The sequence below is a fragment of the Salvelinus sp. IW2-2015 genome, linkage group LG20, assembly GCF_002910315.2.
Source record: "Salvelinus sp. IW2-2015 linkage group LG20, ASM291031v2, whole genome shotgun sequence".
NCBI lineage: Eukaryota > Metazoa > Chordata > Actinopteri > Salmoniformes > Salmonidae > Salvelinus > Salvelinus sp. IW2-2015.
The window spans coordinates 12,881,195-12,898,425 of NC_036860.1; the positions used below are offsets into that span (position 1 = coordinate 12,881,195).

Below are 17,231 nucleotides of genomic sequence, written 5' to 3' on the forward strand. Positions count from 1 at the left end.
GTGTATGTAAACTACTGACCCACTGGAATTGTGATACAGTGAAATAATCTGTCTGTAAACAATTGTTGGGAAAATGACTTGTGTCATGCACAAAGTAGATGTCCTAACCAACTTGCCAAAACTATAGTTTGTAAACAAGAAATTTGTGGAGTKGTTGAAAAACGAGTTTTAATGACTCCAACCTAAGTGTATGTTAACTTCCGACTTCAACTGTGTTTAAATAAGGTATTTCTGTTTTAGATTTTTAATACATTTGCAAACATTTCAAATAAACAGTTTTCGCTTTGTCATTATGGGGTATTKTGTGTAGATTGATGATTGCAATTTTTTTWATTTTAGAATAAGGCTGTAACATAACAAAATGTGGGAAAATTCAAGGGGTCTGAATACTTTCTGAATGCACTGTATGTATGTCTCATAATTGAGGCATTCAAATCTTGGGGGATTTATATCAAAATTGTTATACACAAACCAGTAATAGTTTTTAAATGTAACATTTTTAATTTCATTTATTCCTTATTTAACCGAAGATGTCACATTGAATTTGACATAGAGCATGGCAGTTGCAATGCCAGGATAGTGGGTTCGATTCCCGGACCACCTGTGCGTAAAATGACTACAATCATGACTGTAAGTCCCTTTTGATAAAAGCGTCTGTTAAATGGCATATTATTATCTTTTTCAGTACGCCCTAGTTTTAACAATAGACAAGAATGCTGGTAACCCATGATGTCTGAAGTGTGTGTAGTTAACCTCAACCTGTAGACATCAAAACCCTGAGGCCTGTAGTTATTTTGAGGGGTGTTTCAGGCAATCGGCATATCAACCTGAACCAGAGAGGGGTCATGTGGAACATTAGCCTAGTCCACAGGATAATAACATGTTCACCATTAGTTACCAGTCTTAAAACAAGGCCTGTCTTTGTCCTAAAAGCACTCAGCCTCTCCCACTGTATAATGAAGGTTTTGATATTTCTGTGAACATGCTATGGAGGGATATCACCACAGCGACAACAACGGATCAACAATTGTCGACAACAACATTGTGATTTATGTTCTATAAATTATTTTTGATATTTTCTAGGATAATCGTTTGAAGTACATCTTATTTGATCATAGATACTTATYTGGATGTTCTCACTTAAAGCAGACATTTGAGACTGTGCTTTCTCCCACCCTCTCTCTTAGTGCTTACCTTGCACAGTTGAGCATATCAGAGTTCTTTCTGAATTATTTAAGGTGTAGACATGTTCATGAACGGTCTTCGCAGGCCAGCCTGAGTACACTGGACCCCGGCCCTAATCAGGAAATGTGTGGGCCTCTGTMTGCTTCTGGCAGCTGCTTTGTTCGGCCCTTAGTTTTAATTAAGTGGTCTTAATGTGTTCACTGTTCCCATGACAACCCTTCTGAAATGTAACGCTGGTCAGCCAGCCAGTAAACCAGTCAGTTTGTCTGTCAGTCTGCCAGCCAGTCAGTCAGTCAGTGCTCTACCTGGTGTACAGTTAACTGGAATGGAGAGGGACAGAATTGATCCTTACAGAATCTTACCCATAATGACGCTTCGATTGAAACTAGGGCCAGCCTCTGTGTAGTCCTATTTCAGTGTTTTAGTTTGTGACTGTCCATTTGTTGACGGCCACATGTCTGTTTATGACAAGACTGACCGGTCGGGCTAATTCAATCGATCAATTATAAATAGGACTACATGGACCTCTGCTCTGTTGCATCCCCCTGCCACTTCCTGTCAGTAGTGGGGTTGGGGTGTAGACAACACACAGAGCAGAGCTCTTTTATATTCTACTCCATCATTACCTTTACCTCAATTTACCTTAGTCTATTCACTTATAGTGCTTGTGTAAGTTGTCTGAGCCTTTTGTGTATTACTCACCAAATTTGCATGATGTTTTTATTACAATCCAGCTTGTTTATGACCTTTGACCCCTCACCTAGACCAATAGATATGCCCTGACCCCTGACCTGTTATAGTGATAGTTGAGCGGCTGCTTCCCTGGAACCAGTTTCCCGGTTACTACACTCACTCAGTTTACACAAAGTCAGACAGGTTAGTGTTTGCTATCAAAATACTATCCTCTTGAGGGGGTATGGATATCAATGTCCTGGTGACATTTACTGCTGACTCGTGACCCTTTTCCTGATTTCCACTCACTCTTTTTTTTTTTCACTCCTAAGCATTGTGTCCTAAGCATTTTTTTTTCAAACAAAGTGTGAACGGCTGTTGTGTTACTTGAAAGAGAGCAGGTGTGTGTGCTGCAGGCCTTTTTAAAACTGCGGTTCCCAATACCTGAAATCCCATTTGCAAAATGTCTATTTCCAGCTGCTGCTGCTTCCCTGTCTGTCTGTTTCAACCTGGTGATGTGTGTGACAAAGACTGGTCGTTCATCCTTCTGGACCGTCCCACAGGGAAATTATGCTTGTATCGACTGCATCCATCTTGCTTTGCATCCTAATTTGCATTATGTCATTTTTTTTTCTTTTTTCTCCACGTCCTATAGTGACGTCCTGGTGGTGCGTGGTGGAACTGCACTGAAAATCCATAAAACATTATTATTCCACGTGCAGTGTCTGAAAACGCCTTGTGTGTTCAATGCGGTATCTTATGTTGCATTTCAATAGTCTAGCAACTTGGCGGGCCAATGTGCTTCCTTCCATCAGTCCAGTTCTTTTGAATCCGAGTGGAGGAAGGAAAGGAGATGAGAAGGTCCACTGCTTTAGACTATTGAGATGCACCCGTAGTTTAACCTCCCTCACTTGGTCAGTTTGCATGAAACGTTTATACTGCTAACAATGCCCTGTGGTTTAACCACAATGGAACATTCACACACCCCAATGTAATCTTTCTCTATTTGACATACTAGTATTCTACACCTGGGTTGTGTTCAGTTGGGCGAAAACCTGAGAAACGGGAGTGGTATTTCATGAACAATAATCACAGATTATTGTTTTGTTTTCTGTTGCGAAACGTTGTAGTGGTGAAAGTACAGAAAGCCGGAGGGAGGTAAATGGAATGTTGTTTTTGGGAAAGACGTCCCATGCTATYGTGTGCCCTAAATAAAACCAATAACATAATTCAAGGAACCCTAATGCAAAACGACAACATGGTCGGGCGACTCCCTTTATCCTTCAATCTCCTCTGATCTTCTCATGAGTCAGAGTTCAGCACGTGATGTCCCTTTTTTAAGTCTCCTTTCAGATACTAACCTAACTGTTCCTTTTTCATTGTTTTCAGCCTTCCAACTATTTACGGTAGGGTTTGAAAATTAGTCTGTGTGTAGGCTACGTTTACTGTCCATCGAATAAGCCATGTCGGYCTCATCTAGGGCTGTGGCGGTTATGAAATTTTGTCAGCCGGTGACTGTCAAGCAAATAACTGCCAGTCTCGCGGTAATTGACCGTTAATTAACATCAACACATTTAGCATCTCCTGGCTTCCACGCATGGCCTACAAGCCACTGATGCTGACCTTTGGAACATCTACATTTTAAAAAGTCTAAATCCATTTAATATAGCCTACACCATCACAATAAATCACCATCACAATTTTTTTTAGACTGGTCTAAAGAAACATGATATGAAGAAAATAGTCTATTTCAGGAGAACAGAATAGCATACATTGAGTTGTCCGTATGTTAGGTCCTGATCTGGCTATGCCATATGGCTGTGGGCTACAATAGTTCATTTAGCAGGCAAGATTTGCTTAGAATTCCGTGGCATTATTTTATATACACTTTGCTATATTATTTTATATATGAAGAATACAATTGAACATAGGTGAATATTTTCTCCAAACGATTTGAGGGAGTGCACACATGCGGTGTGCACACACACTATTCTGTGTTGAGCGGTTAACAAAAAACAGCTCCTCCTATGCTTAATTAAGAGTTATTTATGTAACTTTAGTTGTGATACAAAGGTTGGGCTATATGCTTWGATTTTTAGTACATTCTAAGGCTGTATGATGYGACTCTAATGATGATTTGAAAAAAAAGTTGCATGAAAGGCATGGGCTCTACTTTATTTGCGCMGGCTGTACACACTTCATCAGTCTCTCATTCACTATTTTGACAAGCACTTGATAATGCCTCGAATTTCCCAGCTGCATGCCCTTTGTGTGGCTGTAATGCCCCCTAATAGAATCTTATCATACTTATCCAATTCCAAGGCGCACATTTAAGATATTGGAAGAACTGTCCACATTTACTTTTCGTTAGCCAACAAGATGAGTAGGCCTATAAACTTTTGTACTATGGGGGATAGTAGATTGTCAATAGTACAAAAGTTGACCCATTCTGTGCAAGAAAGAAATATTCCAAACRTAGTCTGGGACAGTTGTGGGATGCGATCGATCCCAAATTAATACAGCCACTAGCATCAAACAAACRTTTTTATGCAATGAGGCTGACGCAACAGATCAGAACRWTTAGCTTAAAATGTTGATAAACTGTTAGGCTATTTCTTCACATTATAAGCGCATTGAAACTCACGTGCTGCGTATGTATGCCAGTTAACTCTACCTGTTGTAAAGCGGATGAATGTGCTTAACTTCTTTTTAAATTATTTGGCCACTTTAGTTGTGATACAAACCTTATTAAAACATATAGGCCTATGGGCTAGGCTACATAAGGTGTGCGACTATGATTTGAAAAAGTGGCAGTTTCTTGCCTTACTGCCCACAAGCTGGGCATCATTCACAAGTGGTAATATATCATTCACAAGTGGTACGCTAATATTGTCACCCATCAGACTGTTCTTGATTTAATCTGGTCTTTACATATAATATGTGTATGAAATTTGTTTTGGATTCAGAATGGACCATWATCATGCACCTGTCTCTAAAACAGGGTCAGCTGGGAAAAAAACATGTCTCTATGCACATACATAGCGAATGGAGGACGCTTTTCCCGTGGTTAATTTTCATGTCAGCCAGGTAGGCTATACTCTTGTTGTAAAGAGAAGCAATGTGMTTAATATTAGGAAAGTTGAGAAATAAATATAGTAGCCTACAGAAATGTTGCGCAACAGGAGCTTGTGGGCTCTCATGAAGTGTTTGATTAGATTTTCGATYACATTTGCATTGATGTCRGAGTGATTTAAAGGGACAACAGAGTGCTGAGTACCGGGCAGTTAGCAAGTTTGGTAGGCTACTAATGACCATCAGCAGCATCAGAGCTTGGAAAAGCCTAATTACCTTGATTAAACGGTCACGTGGAATTTGACTGCCGTCATGAATCAACTTGTAAGTCGCTCTGGATAAGAGCGTCTGCTAAATGACTTAAATGTAAATGTAATGACTCGTGATCGCTAGTGTGGCGGTAATACGGTCACACCGTAACAGCCCTAGTCTCATCCACCGTAACAGCCCCAGTCTCATCCACTCTGAATAGCGCCAAACCAGTTTAAGAGCGTGTGTCAGATGTGGATTTTCAGGTTCATGTTTGTATGGGGTTTTGTGTGGTGTGTGTGGCTGTGTTTACTGAAAACCAGTCCAAGTCATGTTTACTTTGTGCTCTTCAACGTCTTCCTGGACTGTGCTGCGYTAAAGGGACTTGTTTCCTACATGGTGCTGTGTGCTCCATTGAGGTGGAAATCGTGTGCCTGCCTCAAATGGTACCCTATTCCCCTTATAATGCACTGACCTGAGCTAGTCAAACGTAGTGCACTATAAAGGGAATATGGTRCCATTTGGTGTTTTGGTTTGCCCTTTCGCAAGGTTCAGGTGACTTTCTTGTCCTAGCTGCGCTGTGAGAAGTGTGCCACAAAGCATAGGTTCCTGTCAACTCTTTTCAGAAGTCGCCTTAAAGACAATTTCCCACAGAGACTGCCCTCGGCTGAAAATAAAACACCAGGGTCGTGTTCAACGGGGCACACAATAGAAAACGAACATTAGCTTTTCTTAATGGCTAGGCCAAGGTAGTCTGTTTTCTTCTGTTAATGCCTAATGAACAAGGCCCTGGTTATCTACCAGTACCACAGGGCTCTGTCTGGTAATTCTCAGACGCTGACGCTAACCTCTGGGCCTGGATGTCGTGTCATTTCACTCCTCTTGACCCAGACTGATAATGTGGTTCCATACTGGCCGCATCCCAAATGGCCGGGRTAGTGCACTATATAGGGAATGGGGTGCCATTTGGGATGCAAGCACTGACTGACGTGGGGTTGGAAATGGAATGCACCACAGTGTCGTTCCCGTGGGGGAAGAATGACACTATCAGACCTGAACTGCTGATCGAACACTTACAGACAGGGAAATGGAGGGAGGAGTTGGTACTAGCCCCCAGGAAAGATCAAATCAAATKTATTTATATAGCCCTTCTTACATCAGCTGATATCTCAAAGTGCTGTACGTTTCTGTACAGCACTTTGAGATATCAGCTGATGTAAGAAGGGCTATATAAATAAATTTGATTTGATCTTTCCTGGGGGCTAGTACCAACTCCTCCCTCCATTTCCCTGTCTGTAAGTGTTCGAGCCTAAAACCCCAACCTAAACCAGCCTAAAACCCCAAACAGCAAGCAATGCAGGTGTAGAAGCAAGATCAAATTGTAACCAGTGTATCATGCCTGTCTCTGTAACCTTGTCTGTCTCCTGCAGGCCCTATGATTGGCTGGCTGGATTTGCTGTGGAAAACACAACACCGAGACGCACGCCACACGCACACACAAATGCACGCCACGAGAACCTGTCTCTTATACACATCTAGATGTGTATAAGAGACAGCGCTCGCACACACCTTCGTTTAACCCAGTCCTTCTCAAATAGTGGGGCGCGCCGGCTCGGAGCGATGCCAGGGGGGGGCGCGTGTGACCCCGGGGAACATGCTTTTTTTGCCGCAGGGAGTAGTTTTTTTTGTTGCACCGAACAAGAGCACACAGCACAGAGCAGGAGATATGAAGTGCAGATAACAAACTTAAGAGACACCATGGAAAAATATTTAACAGGGATGAAAAGGAAGGCGGAGATAATGAGACAAACGTAAGTCTCACGAAAGCTAAGACGAGGAAATATGACGACGTGTATGTAGCGCTTGGCTTCACTGTGACTAAGGTGGGAGAGGAGAAAAGACTGGTATGTTTACTGTGTCTAAAAATGTTGGCAGCGGATAGCATGAAGCCAAATAAATGAAGGCGTCACTTAAAGACATTACACCCCAATCACGCTGATATGCCGCTTGAGTTTTTTCAGCGAAAACGTGCCGAATATTGCCAACAATCGTCCCGCTTTGCAAAACGTGATCATTGTAGCCATTAATCCTGACTTCCTCATTTTGATTTTAACAAAATCAGCACAAATTGTTTTATTCATTTTTGTTTTATAAGTTAAAGTGTTTCATATATTGTGCTCCTGAGTTAATGTTGCTGATCAATTTGAATTTATTATTTATTGATTATATTAAATTTTATTTTTCAGTATAAAATGGTCAAAAAATTTTTACAGTTTAAATAAGGCATAAATTTTTTTTTACATTTCAGGCAAAGTGATGCACTTTAAGTCTTTTCTGTTACAGACTAAAAAACAATGTTAATAAAGTTATTCTTTGTTGTAAGTTGATCTATATTTCTTTCTTTTTTTTCTTTAATGTTAATAAGGATACAATGTTATGCAGAGGTGTACTTATAACAATTTTATAGACAAATTATACTATTTACAGTCGYGGCGGAGAGTTGGGGGGCGCGAAATGTTTACTTCTTCCTAGGGGGGCGTAACAGAAAATATTTGAGAAGCACTGGTTTAACCCCTACTCGGCCCTTCACTCAGATTGTAGTTGCAAGGCAGTCTAGCTTTGTCTATCCATACTCTATACCTTCATTATACACTGAGTGTACAAAACATTAGGAACACCTTCCTAATTTTTAATTGCATCCCCTTTTGCCCTCAGAACATACTCAATTCGTCAGGGCATGGACTCTACAAGGTGTCGAAAGCGTTCCACAGGGATGCTGGCCCATGTTAATTTCAATGCTTCCCACATTTGTGTCAAGTTGGCTGGATGTCCTTTGGGTRGTGGACAATTCTTGATACACACAGGAAACTGTTGAGCGTGAAAAACCCAGCAKCGTTGGAGTTCTTGACGCACTCAAACCGGTGYGCCTGGCACCTACTAACATACCTCGTTCAAAGGCACTTAAATCTTTTGTTTTGCCCATTCACCCTCTGAATGGCACACATACACGCAACCCATGTCTCAATTGTCTCAAGGTTTAAAAATCCTTCTTTAACCTGTCTCCTCCCCTTCATCTACACTGATTTTAAAGTGGATTTAACAAGTGACATCAATAAAGGATCATAGYTTTCAGCTGGATTCACCTGATCAGCCTGTCATGGAAAAAGCAGGTGTTCCTAGTGTTTTGTATACTCAGTGTATAATTGATGAGGAAACATCCACTTTAAGTTTGTTTCTATTAGATACTAAGAGATAAACAGAATATGTGTTTATCTGACAATAAGACTTTAAACTGTGTTTTGCCAATGATATTGTTAGGACTTTGAACGTTATGTTCCTGTCCAATATCCAGAACAAACAGCTGAGAGATTGTGTCTGAGATGGCACCCTATTCCTTTGAAAGACCTCTGGTATTAAAGGTGTGAAAGTTCAAACGTTAAAATGAAATTGGTATCCTAATGTTAAGAAAAATCCCAAACCTAATTATAAAAAATACAAAAATGTAATAATGTTTTTGTAGATGCAGAAAGTAAACAACATAGTGGGTCAATATCCGTGACAACTRAGAGCATTGGTTCCCTGGCTGCCACGCTGTGAACACGTGAAGCGAACCTGTGCACATGCGCAGATACTTTGTGTGACTGCGAGAGCGAAGTGTTGAATCTGGCTCAATATCCTATTCATTGATGATTACTGAAGTTGCGAGACATGGCAAGCCAAGGAATCTGCGAGATACAGCATGGCATTGTGAGATACAGCTTTTAATTGCCGATAGATAGGCTGTTCTGTCTGTCTGGTAGCTGACATGCCTATTAGGGCCGTGATGATACCAGTATCGCAATATTTTTTCCATTTCAAAAATTTAAACACGAAGCAGGTCAAACTAATTGGTCCTTTAAAAACTAAATGTGACTCTGTATGACAACATAATGATTCCAACATTACGGCTGAGTGGAGGCTGTTATAGCAKCAAAATGAGGGACCAACTCCATATTAATCCCCTTGATTTTGGAATGAGATGTTCGACGAGCAGGAGTCCACATACTTTTGGTCATGTAGTGTATCACGATACTGGTATCGTTCCCAGCGCCCTACTGCCTATACTGTGCACCTCGTTCTCTCTCCGTCCCTCGCTATGAAAGATGCGAGTGTTTGATTAGTTGCCATACTTCCGAGAACAGTCTCTTCCGTTCCAAAAATACTGTATCCTACCGGAATCTAATCTTGACAGTCAGAAAGGGTCGACTCTCCACCACTAAATCATTGTCGTTAATTAAGAACGGCAATTAGAACGGCAAATGACAGCAGCGAAGTCCTGTATGGCAATACTTTGAGCAATACTTTGAGAAGTTAAATGAGAACGAAATTCAAACTTTCCGATTTGGAATTGAGGTACAGTAATGGTAGTACAGGTGCGATGCTTAACCATYTGACAGGGACGCACCGTGAGACCCAAACCGTTTCTTGCAGCAGCGAAGCTGCATTGTGAATTCACGTGAAATGTTGTCAAGATTTCTTATTGTTTTTAATGGTACACCGATAAAACAATGGCGCTTTAAACGTTAAGAAACATCTTTCATTTGTCACGTCCCTATCTGGTATATTGGATGCAGTCCGGGTATCTTTTCAGTATTTTTCTCCCTCAGAGGACCTTGTTTTCCCTATTAATAGTGTACTCTGCTCCCACATGATTATTTCCCTGTTTTTGTCCCTCTTCTCTGTCCGTAGAGCATGTTCCAGTGGAGTTGCGGGAGCCCTTCTACTGTGACCAGTATGAGCAGGAGCACCTGAAGCCCCCCGTCACACGCCTCCTGCTCTCCTCTGAACTCTACTGCCGCACCTACGGTCTGCTGCAGGCGGACCAGGGGGGGTCAGGGGCCCCAAAAGACAACGCCACCCTGCTGCAGCTCCTCGCCAACAGGGGCGTGATCCCCAAAGATCAAGACGTCCCCGTGACTGACGCGGACCTCCGGCATAAACCAATCAAAATGGTAAGAGATGGGTGTGGCATATGGCGTGTCGACATGGTAATCTTGGCGTCCAGAGCCAAGTCTCGTGTAATGTTAGGTTTTGTCTGACACGAGAGACTATGGTTCGAGTTATGGGAAATGGAGGAAGATTTCTGTTTCGCTGTTGGCCACCAGTCTTTSTCTCCCAGTAATAGTAATGCMCCTGGGATGGGATTGGGGTGACWGGGGATGACTGCCACAACAYACAGGTTCAATTGAGGRAAGATCGAAGCTGCGCTGGAAACTGCCACTGGACCGGTCCTGGTGTCACAATAATCCATCCAGCAGTGATCGATCTGGTCGTCTGGGCATACGGTCTGCCTCATAGGGACACACACAGGCATTGTCTGGTCACCCTCAGCCATTACTGCTGGTCCAGGGGGAGTGGGGATGTTAAAGCTGTGGAGGGGGATTGGGGTGTGCAGGGTGTGCGTGTATGGGGAGGGGGTGGGTGGGTTAGGGTTGGGTGGCACAGGAAGGGACTTGTTTATGCTTTGATTCCACGGATTAGACAACATTAAAAAAAGACCCCCTTTCCGGGTCCACCCCCCCCATCGCCCCAGCCGATCCCCTGAAGATGAGTGGATCCAGCTGTGAGGACCAGGGGGACGTCAGGGTGACTCCAGGGGAGATTCAGTCTTAATTCTGGGTGTAGCATGGTAGGGTTGGGACTGGGAGGGAGGGCTGGGAGGCCTGGAGAAGGTAGTGTTTCTGAGACAATAGGTGGCTCTGACTAAGCCTTACAGTCGTGGCCAAAAGTTTTGAGAACGACACAAATATTAATTTCCACAAAGTTTGCTGCTTCAGTGTCTTTAGATTTTTTAGTCRGATGTTAATATGGAATACTGAAGTTTAATTACAAGCATTTCATAAGTGTCAAASGCTTTTATTGACAATTACATGAAGTTGATGCAAAGAGTCAATATTTGCAGTGTTGACCCTTCTTTTTCAAGACCTCTGCAATCCGCCCTGGCATGCTGTCAATTAACTTCTGGGCCACATCCTGACTGATGGCAGCCCATTCTTGCATAATCAATGCTTGGAGTTCTCAATGGGATTAAGGTCTGGGGAGTTTCCTGGCCATGAACCCAAAATATCGAATGTTCTTCCCCGAGCCACTTAGTTATCACTTTTGCCTTATGGCAAGATGCTCCGTCATGCTGGAAAAGGCATTGTTCGTCACCAAACTGCAACTGGAGAAGTTGCTCTCGGAGGATGTGTTGGTACCATTCTTTATTCATGGCTGTGTTCTTAGTCAAAATTGTGAGTGAGCCACTCGCTTGGCTGAGAAGCAACCCCACACATGAATGGTCTCAGGATGCTTTACTGTTGACAGGACTGATGGTAGCGCTCACCTTGTCTTCTCCGGACAAGCTTTTTCCGGATGCCCCAAACAATCGAAAGGGGATTCGTCAGAGAAAATGACTTTACCCAGTCCTCAGCAGTCCAATCCTGTACCTTTTGCAGAATAGGTACAGATGTTTTTCCTGGAGAGAAGTGGCTTCTTTGCTGCCCTTCTTGACACCAGGCCATCCTCCAAAAGTCTTCGCCTCACTGGCGTGCAGATGGACTCACACCTGCCTGCTGCCATTCCTGAGCAAGCTCTGTACTGGTGGTGCCCCGATCCCGCAGCTGAATCAACTTTAGGAGACGGTCTGGCACTTGCTGGACTTCTTGGGCCCCTAAGCCTTCTTCACAACAATTGAACCGCTCTCCTTTAAAGTCTTGATGATCCAATAAATGCTTTATTTAGGTGGTAGTAGTTAGTCTTGTCTCATCGCTGCAACTCCCGCACGGACTCGGGAGAGGCGAAGATCAAGAGCCATGCGTCCTCCGAAACACAACCCAACCTAGTCGCACTGCTTCTTAACACAATGCACATCCAACCCAGAAGCCAGCCGCACCAATGTGTCAGAGGAAACACCGTACACCTGGCGACCTGGTCAGCGTGCACTGCGCYCGGCCCGCCACAGGAGTCACTAGCAATGAGACAAGGATATCCCTGCTGGCCAAACCCTCCCTAACCCGGACGACGCTGTGCGTCGCCCCATGTTCCTCCCGATCGCGGCCGGCTGCGACAGAGCCTGGGCTCGAACCCAGAGTCTCTGGTGGCACAGCCTTAGACCACTGTGCCACCCGGGAGGCCCGTTAGGTGCAATCTTACTGGCAGCAATATCCTTGCCTGTGAAGCCCTTTTTGTGCAAAGCAATGATGATGGCACGTGTTTCCTTGCAGGTAACCATGGTTGACAGAGGAAGAACAATGATTCCAAGCACCACCCGCCTTTGGAAGCTTCCAGTCTGTTATTCGAACTCAATCAGCATGACAGAGTGATCTCCAGCCTTGTCCTCGTCAACATTCACACCTGTGTTAACAAGAGAATCACTGACATGATGTCAGCTGGGCCTTTTGTAGCAGGGCTGAAATGCAGTGGAAATGTTTTTGGGGGATTCCTTTCATTTGCATGGCAAAGAGGGACTTTGCAATTAATTGCATTTCATCTAATCACTCTTCATAACATTCTGGAGTATATGCAAATTGCCATCATACAAATTGAGGCAGCAGACTTTGTGAAAATTAATATTTGTGTCATTCTCAAAACTTTTGGCCACGACTGTAGATTAGAACAATAGGCAAACTGCTCAGCACCAGTGAAACCAGAGCTGCCTGTGTTAAGAGAACACTTTGGGCTCTGTTACGAGCTGGTAGCTGGCTCTCTCTCTCCTCTTCTCTCTTCTTTCTTTTTGTGTGTGTGTGTGTGTGTGTGTGTGTGTGTTTCTCTCTCTCTAACCACGTTTCCATCCACAGTTTTTATGCGAATCACAACAGCTGTGACGAAAAAAGGAAGTTTCGGTACAATTTGATAAATGGCAACAGATAATTTGTTCGATCGACATGGTGGGATCTTTTTGTACCGGTAAAGTGTGTTATGTGAGAAATAGCAGTGGAAGCGCCTTTATGTGGAAATGTTTATATAATAACATCATATCGAAGTAAACATGGAGTCACGTGATGATGTGGTGTGTGGTCCCCCTACTACGACTCCATAAACCATGCAGTTTATTAGGCTAAAGATTAAAGACAGTACCTTCATAAAGTATTCACACCTCTTAACTTTTTCTACATGTTGTGTTACAGCCTGCATTTAAAATAGATTAAATTGAGATTTGGTGTCACTGGCCTACACACAATACCCCATAATGTCAAAGTGGAATTATGTTTTTAGAAATTAAATTGTTTTTTACCAATTAATTACAAATTAAAAGCTGAAATGTCAATAAGTATTCAACCCCTTTGTTATGGCAAGGCTAAATAAGTTCAGGAGTAAAAATGTGCCTAACAAGTCACATGTTGCATGTACTCACTCTGTGTGCAATAATAGTATTAAACATGATCTTTTTTTTACGACTACCTCATCTCTGTACCCATGTTTTCACCTTGTCATTATTCTGGAGGGCTGAGCCTGTTCAAATAGGAACTGTGTAACATTACAGCTTCCTGTCTCTTCTTTCACTATACCCAATTTAACGACAGTCTATAATGTTAGTCTCTAACTAATTCAATATTATACGTCCTAGATTTTATTTTGAAATGTGMCTTAGAAATATCTTAATGAGATGTAGAGGACTTTGTAAACGATTCATGGAATTCCAACTTGAGCACAATAGAYATCGTAGAATTCTCATTATACATCATGAAAGTGCTTTAGTCAAAGGCTACAGTTTGGCTTCTTGAGCATACTTTGACATTCTCCTAATTTTTACAGTGTGACTTTAACCATATTACCCCCCCTCTCTAATACTGTATAATCTTCACTACAACATCTATGTTCTCACTCCCAGCCAGCCCAGCTCCTCTTGCAGACACCAGCCCAACAGACACTGGCGCTGTGATTTGAATGCCCTGAAGTCTGTTTCTGGAGAACCTGTGTAGCTGTAGTCAGGCTTGTTTCCCTCATGGTCAGTCAGGTGAAAGTAGAACGCTCGATTACCCCTGCCTCCGCCTCTCTCTGTCTCTGCTTCTCTGCCTGGTGCCTCTAACAGGGGAGCTACACTGGGCCGGCGAGCCGCTTTATCAAGTGTTCTCGGCTGTGAGCAATTATTGAAAATAGAACTAGAGTGTAATGTTATGCTGAGCAGCGCACGCCTCTCGTGAAACTGCCTGGAGCTCTCTACCTGTTGGCCAGGGCACCAGGTGGTGTATTCGCTGTCTGCAGGTCCTTGTACTAATTGGACCAGTGGTGTGTGAGGGGAGAGGTGTGCTGTGCTGTCTCATCCAGAMCTGGGTTCAAATAGTATTGACGTTCTTACAAACACTTAAGCTGCGCTCGATTGAGCTTGCCTGGCTGGCGCAATGGAACCAATGGAATAGTGGAGGTGAGAGTTGTGCTCCGCTGTGCTCAGCTAGTACTGTCTGTGCTGTGTTCTGTGCTCAGATCATACTGTTCTGTGTTCCCGCTAGTGCTGTTCTGTGTTCCCGCTAGTGCTGTTCTGTGTTCCCGCTAGTGCTGTTCTGTGCTCAGATCATACTGTTCTGTGTTCCTGCTAGTGCTGTTCTGTGTTCCCGCTAGTGCTGTTCTGTGTTCCCGCTAGTGCTGTTCTGTGTTCCCGCTAGTGCTGTTCTGTGTTCCCGCTAGTNTGCTGTTCTGTGTTCCCGCTAGTGCTGTTCTGTGTTCCCGCTAGTGCTGTCTCAGCTCCATGGTGGTGATGGTGTTGCTGCCATGCCACCAGGCCTGGGAGGCTCCCTCAGCCTCAGCTGGCCAAGAGCTGGTAGTGAGACTCACCACTTGTTAGGCTACTACTTCTGCTACTCAACTTGCACTTGTAGTGCTCTCTGAGCTTGAGCTGTAGACAGTGCTGCTGTCTGAGCTGGGCCGCTGCCTGGCTCTGTCAGGGGAGGAAAGTGGGTCATGCAACACGCACACACAGCGTTAGGAGGATGGAACAGTGCATCAATGTGGGCCTTGGCCAGTCAACGGCTTTGGAGCAACAGCAATCTGCTGCTGTAGTGTGCAGCTTTATATGAAAGCTCATCTGTGTCATACACGCATTAATACACACACACACACACACACACACACACACACACACACAGCGTGTTCACACACCAACCAAAGTAATAAAATGCTAAAGTATATTTAAAACCAAATACGTTTATACTTTTACTCAAGTATCAAGTGTAAATGTAATTGCTAAAATATACTTAAGTATCAAAAGTAAAAGTATGAATCATTTCGAATTCCTTATATTAAGCAAACCACACGGCAAAATGTTTAAAAAATTTATTTATGTATAGCCAGGGTCACACTCCAACACGCAGACATCATTTACAAATGAAGCATTTGTGTTTAGTGAGTCCGCCAGATCAGAGGCAGTAGATGACATGGGATGTTCTCTTGATAAGTGTGTGAATTGGACMATTTTTTTGTCCTGCTACACATTCAAAATGTAACCAGTACTTTTGGGTGTCAGGGAAAATGTATGGAGTAAAAACTTATTTAGGAATGTAGTGAAGTAAAAGTTGTCAAAAATATAAATAGTTAAGTACAGATACCCCAAAAAAACTAAAGTAGTACTTTAAAGTATTTTTGCTTAAGTACTTTACACCACTGCCTATCACTCCACAAAAGCCTATCGCTCTGCATGGGAAACACTTCAAGGTCTCAGAGCAAGTGACGTCACCGATTGAAACGCTAGTAGTGAGCACCGCTAACTAGCTAGCCATTTCACACCGGACACACACACACAGCGAGGGTAAACAGAATATATTATTGTTTGCCAACAGCTAATATCTATATTGCCTTTAAATATGTTACACTGTGATATTGACCAGTCTTCTCTCTGGCTGTGTCCCAAATACCAAGAACCCTATTTCCAATGGGCCCTGGTCAAAAGTAGTGCACTATGGAGGGAATAGGGTGTCATTTGGGAGTTGTTATCAATAACCGCACAGCTTACATCAGCTCCAAATGAGGCTGGGGCAAAACAAGCTAAATGAAATGCCTGCCACCTGCAGTATAGATATTCTAAATAGGATACTTTCTCTAGTGCCCCACCCTAGAACGGCGCGGTCACTGAAGCCATCTAGATCACTCAGCCAGTCTTGCTATACGACACCTGGTCTTKGGCTGTCCCCCAAATGGCACCCTATTTCCCCATGTTCCTCAAACTCGACTCTGGACCTCAAAGCCAGTTCAATTTCTTTTTAACRAGTGTTTTTGAATGGAATCCTTGTTTATGTTGTCAGATTTACGTTTTGGTCATTTAGCACTCTTATCCAGAGCGACTCAGTCAGTGAAGTTCATTCAAATGTTTTATATAGCCTACATATGACAAAGRCATGAATGTACTTTGGGGGAGCAGTGGGGGTGGTCAGAGGATAGCCCTGTTTCAGAAGTCCCTGCCTGTGTCTATGGTTGGTTTTGGTCAGTGAGTCGCTGACACGTTGACCTAACTCATACTGCTGTGTACGCAAGTTTTCGCTCAAGTTAGCATCCGTCTAGAGCTCAGTAGGAATTAGAAGTGGCACAGGTCGGGGTCCCAAGTGGCACCCCGTTCCCTATTTAGTGCACTACTTTTGACCAGGTCCCAGTAGTGCACCCATAGGGCTCTGGTCAAAAGGAGTGCACTATATAGGACAGAGGGTGCCATTTGGTACGCGGACTCAGTTTATCCCCTGGATCAGGAATGCTGCTGAACATCATCTCAAAACATTTGGGAGGTCACGGGACCTCCCAGGCCTGCCAAGGGGGGAAATAACATTTAGTTGTATTTTCTTTTGTTTGTTACAGAGAAGATTCAACAAAAGAAAGCTGCAGGGATTACAACATTGATCTTGGAGGTTGGTTGGGGGGACATTGTTATCCATTTGGGAGGGTTGCAAAAAGCTGGCGCAGCACAGATTGGTGTGGTTTTGCTGCTGCTTCAGTATTTAGTATCTAGCTAGACATGTCCAATACCATGTGCTGTTCTTGTCAGTGGAGCGTGGGGTGCCGGGAAGCGCACCAGCCCCACCGAACCCCCCCCCCCCCCTTTACTGATCCCC

General features: G+C 43.5%; 1 protein-coding gene across 3 annotated transcripts in view; it reads left to right on the plus strand.

Annotated features, from left to right (window-relative positions):
- The window catches only part of camsap3 (calmodulin regulated spectrin-associated protein family, member 3), a 64,345-nt gene that overhangs the window by 4,832 nt on the left and 42,282 nt on the right, over positions 1 to 17,231 (plus strand). For all 3 annotated transcript variants that reach the window (XM_024011246.2, XM_024011248.2, XM_024011247.2), the window contains exon 2: positions 9,907 to 10,169. In XM_024011246.2, the coding sequence (XP_023867014.1) occupies positions 9,907 to 10,169 (263 nt within the window). The remainder of the gene's footprint in view (positions 1 to 9,906; positions 10,170 to 17,231) is intronic.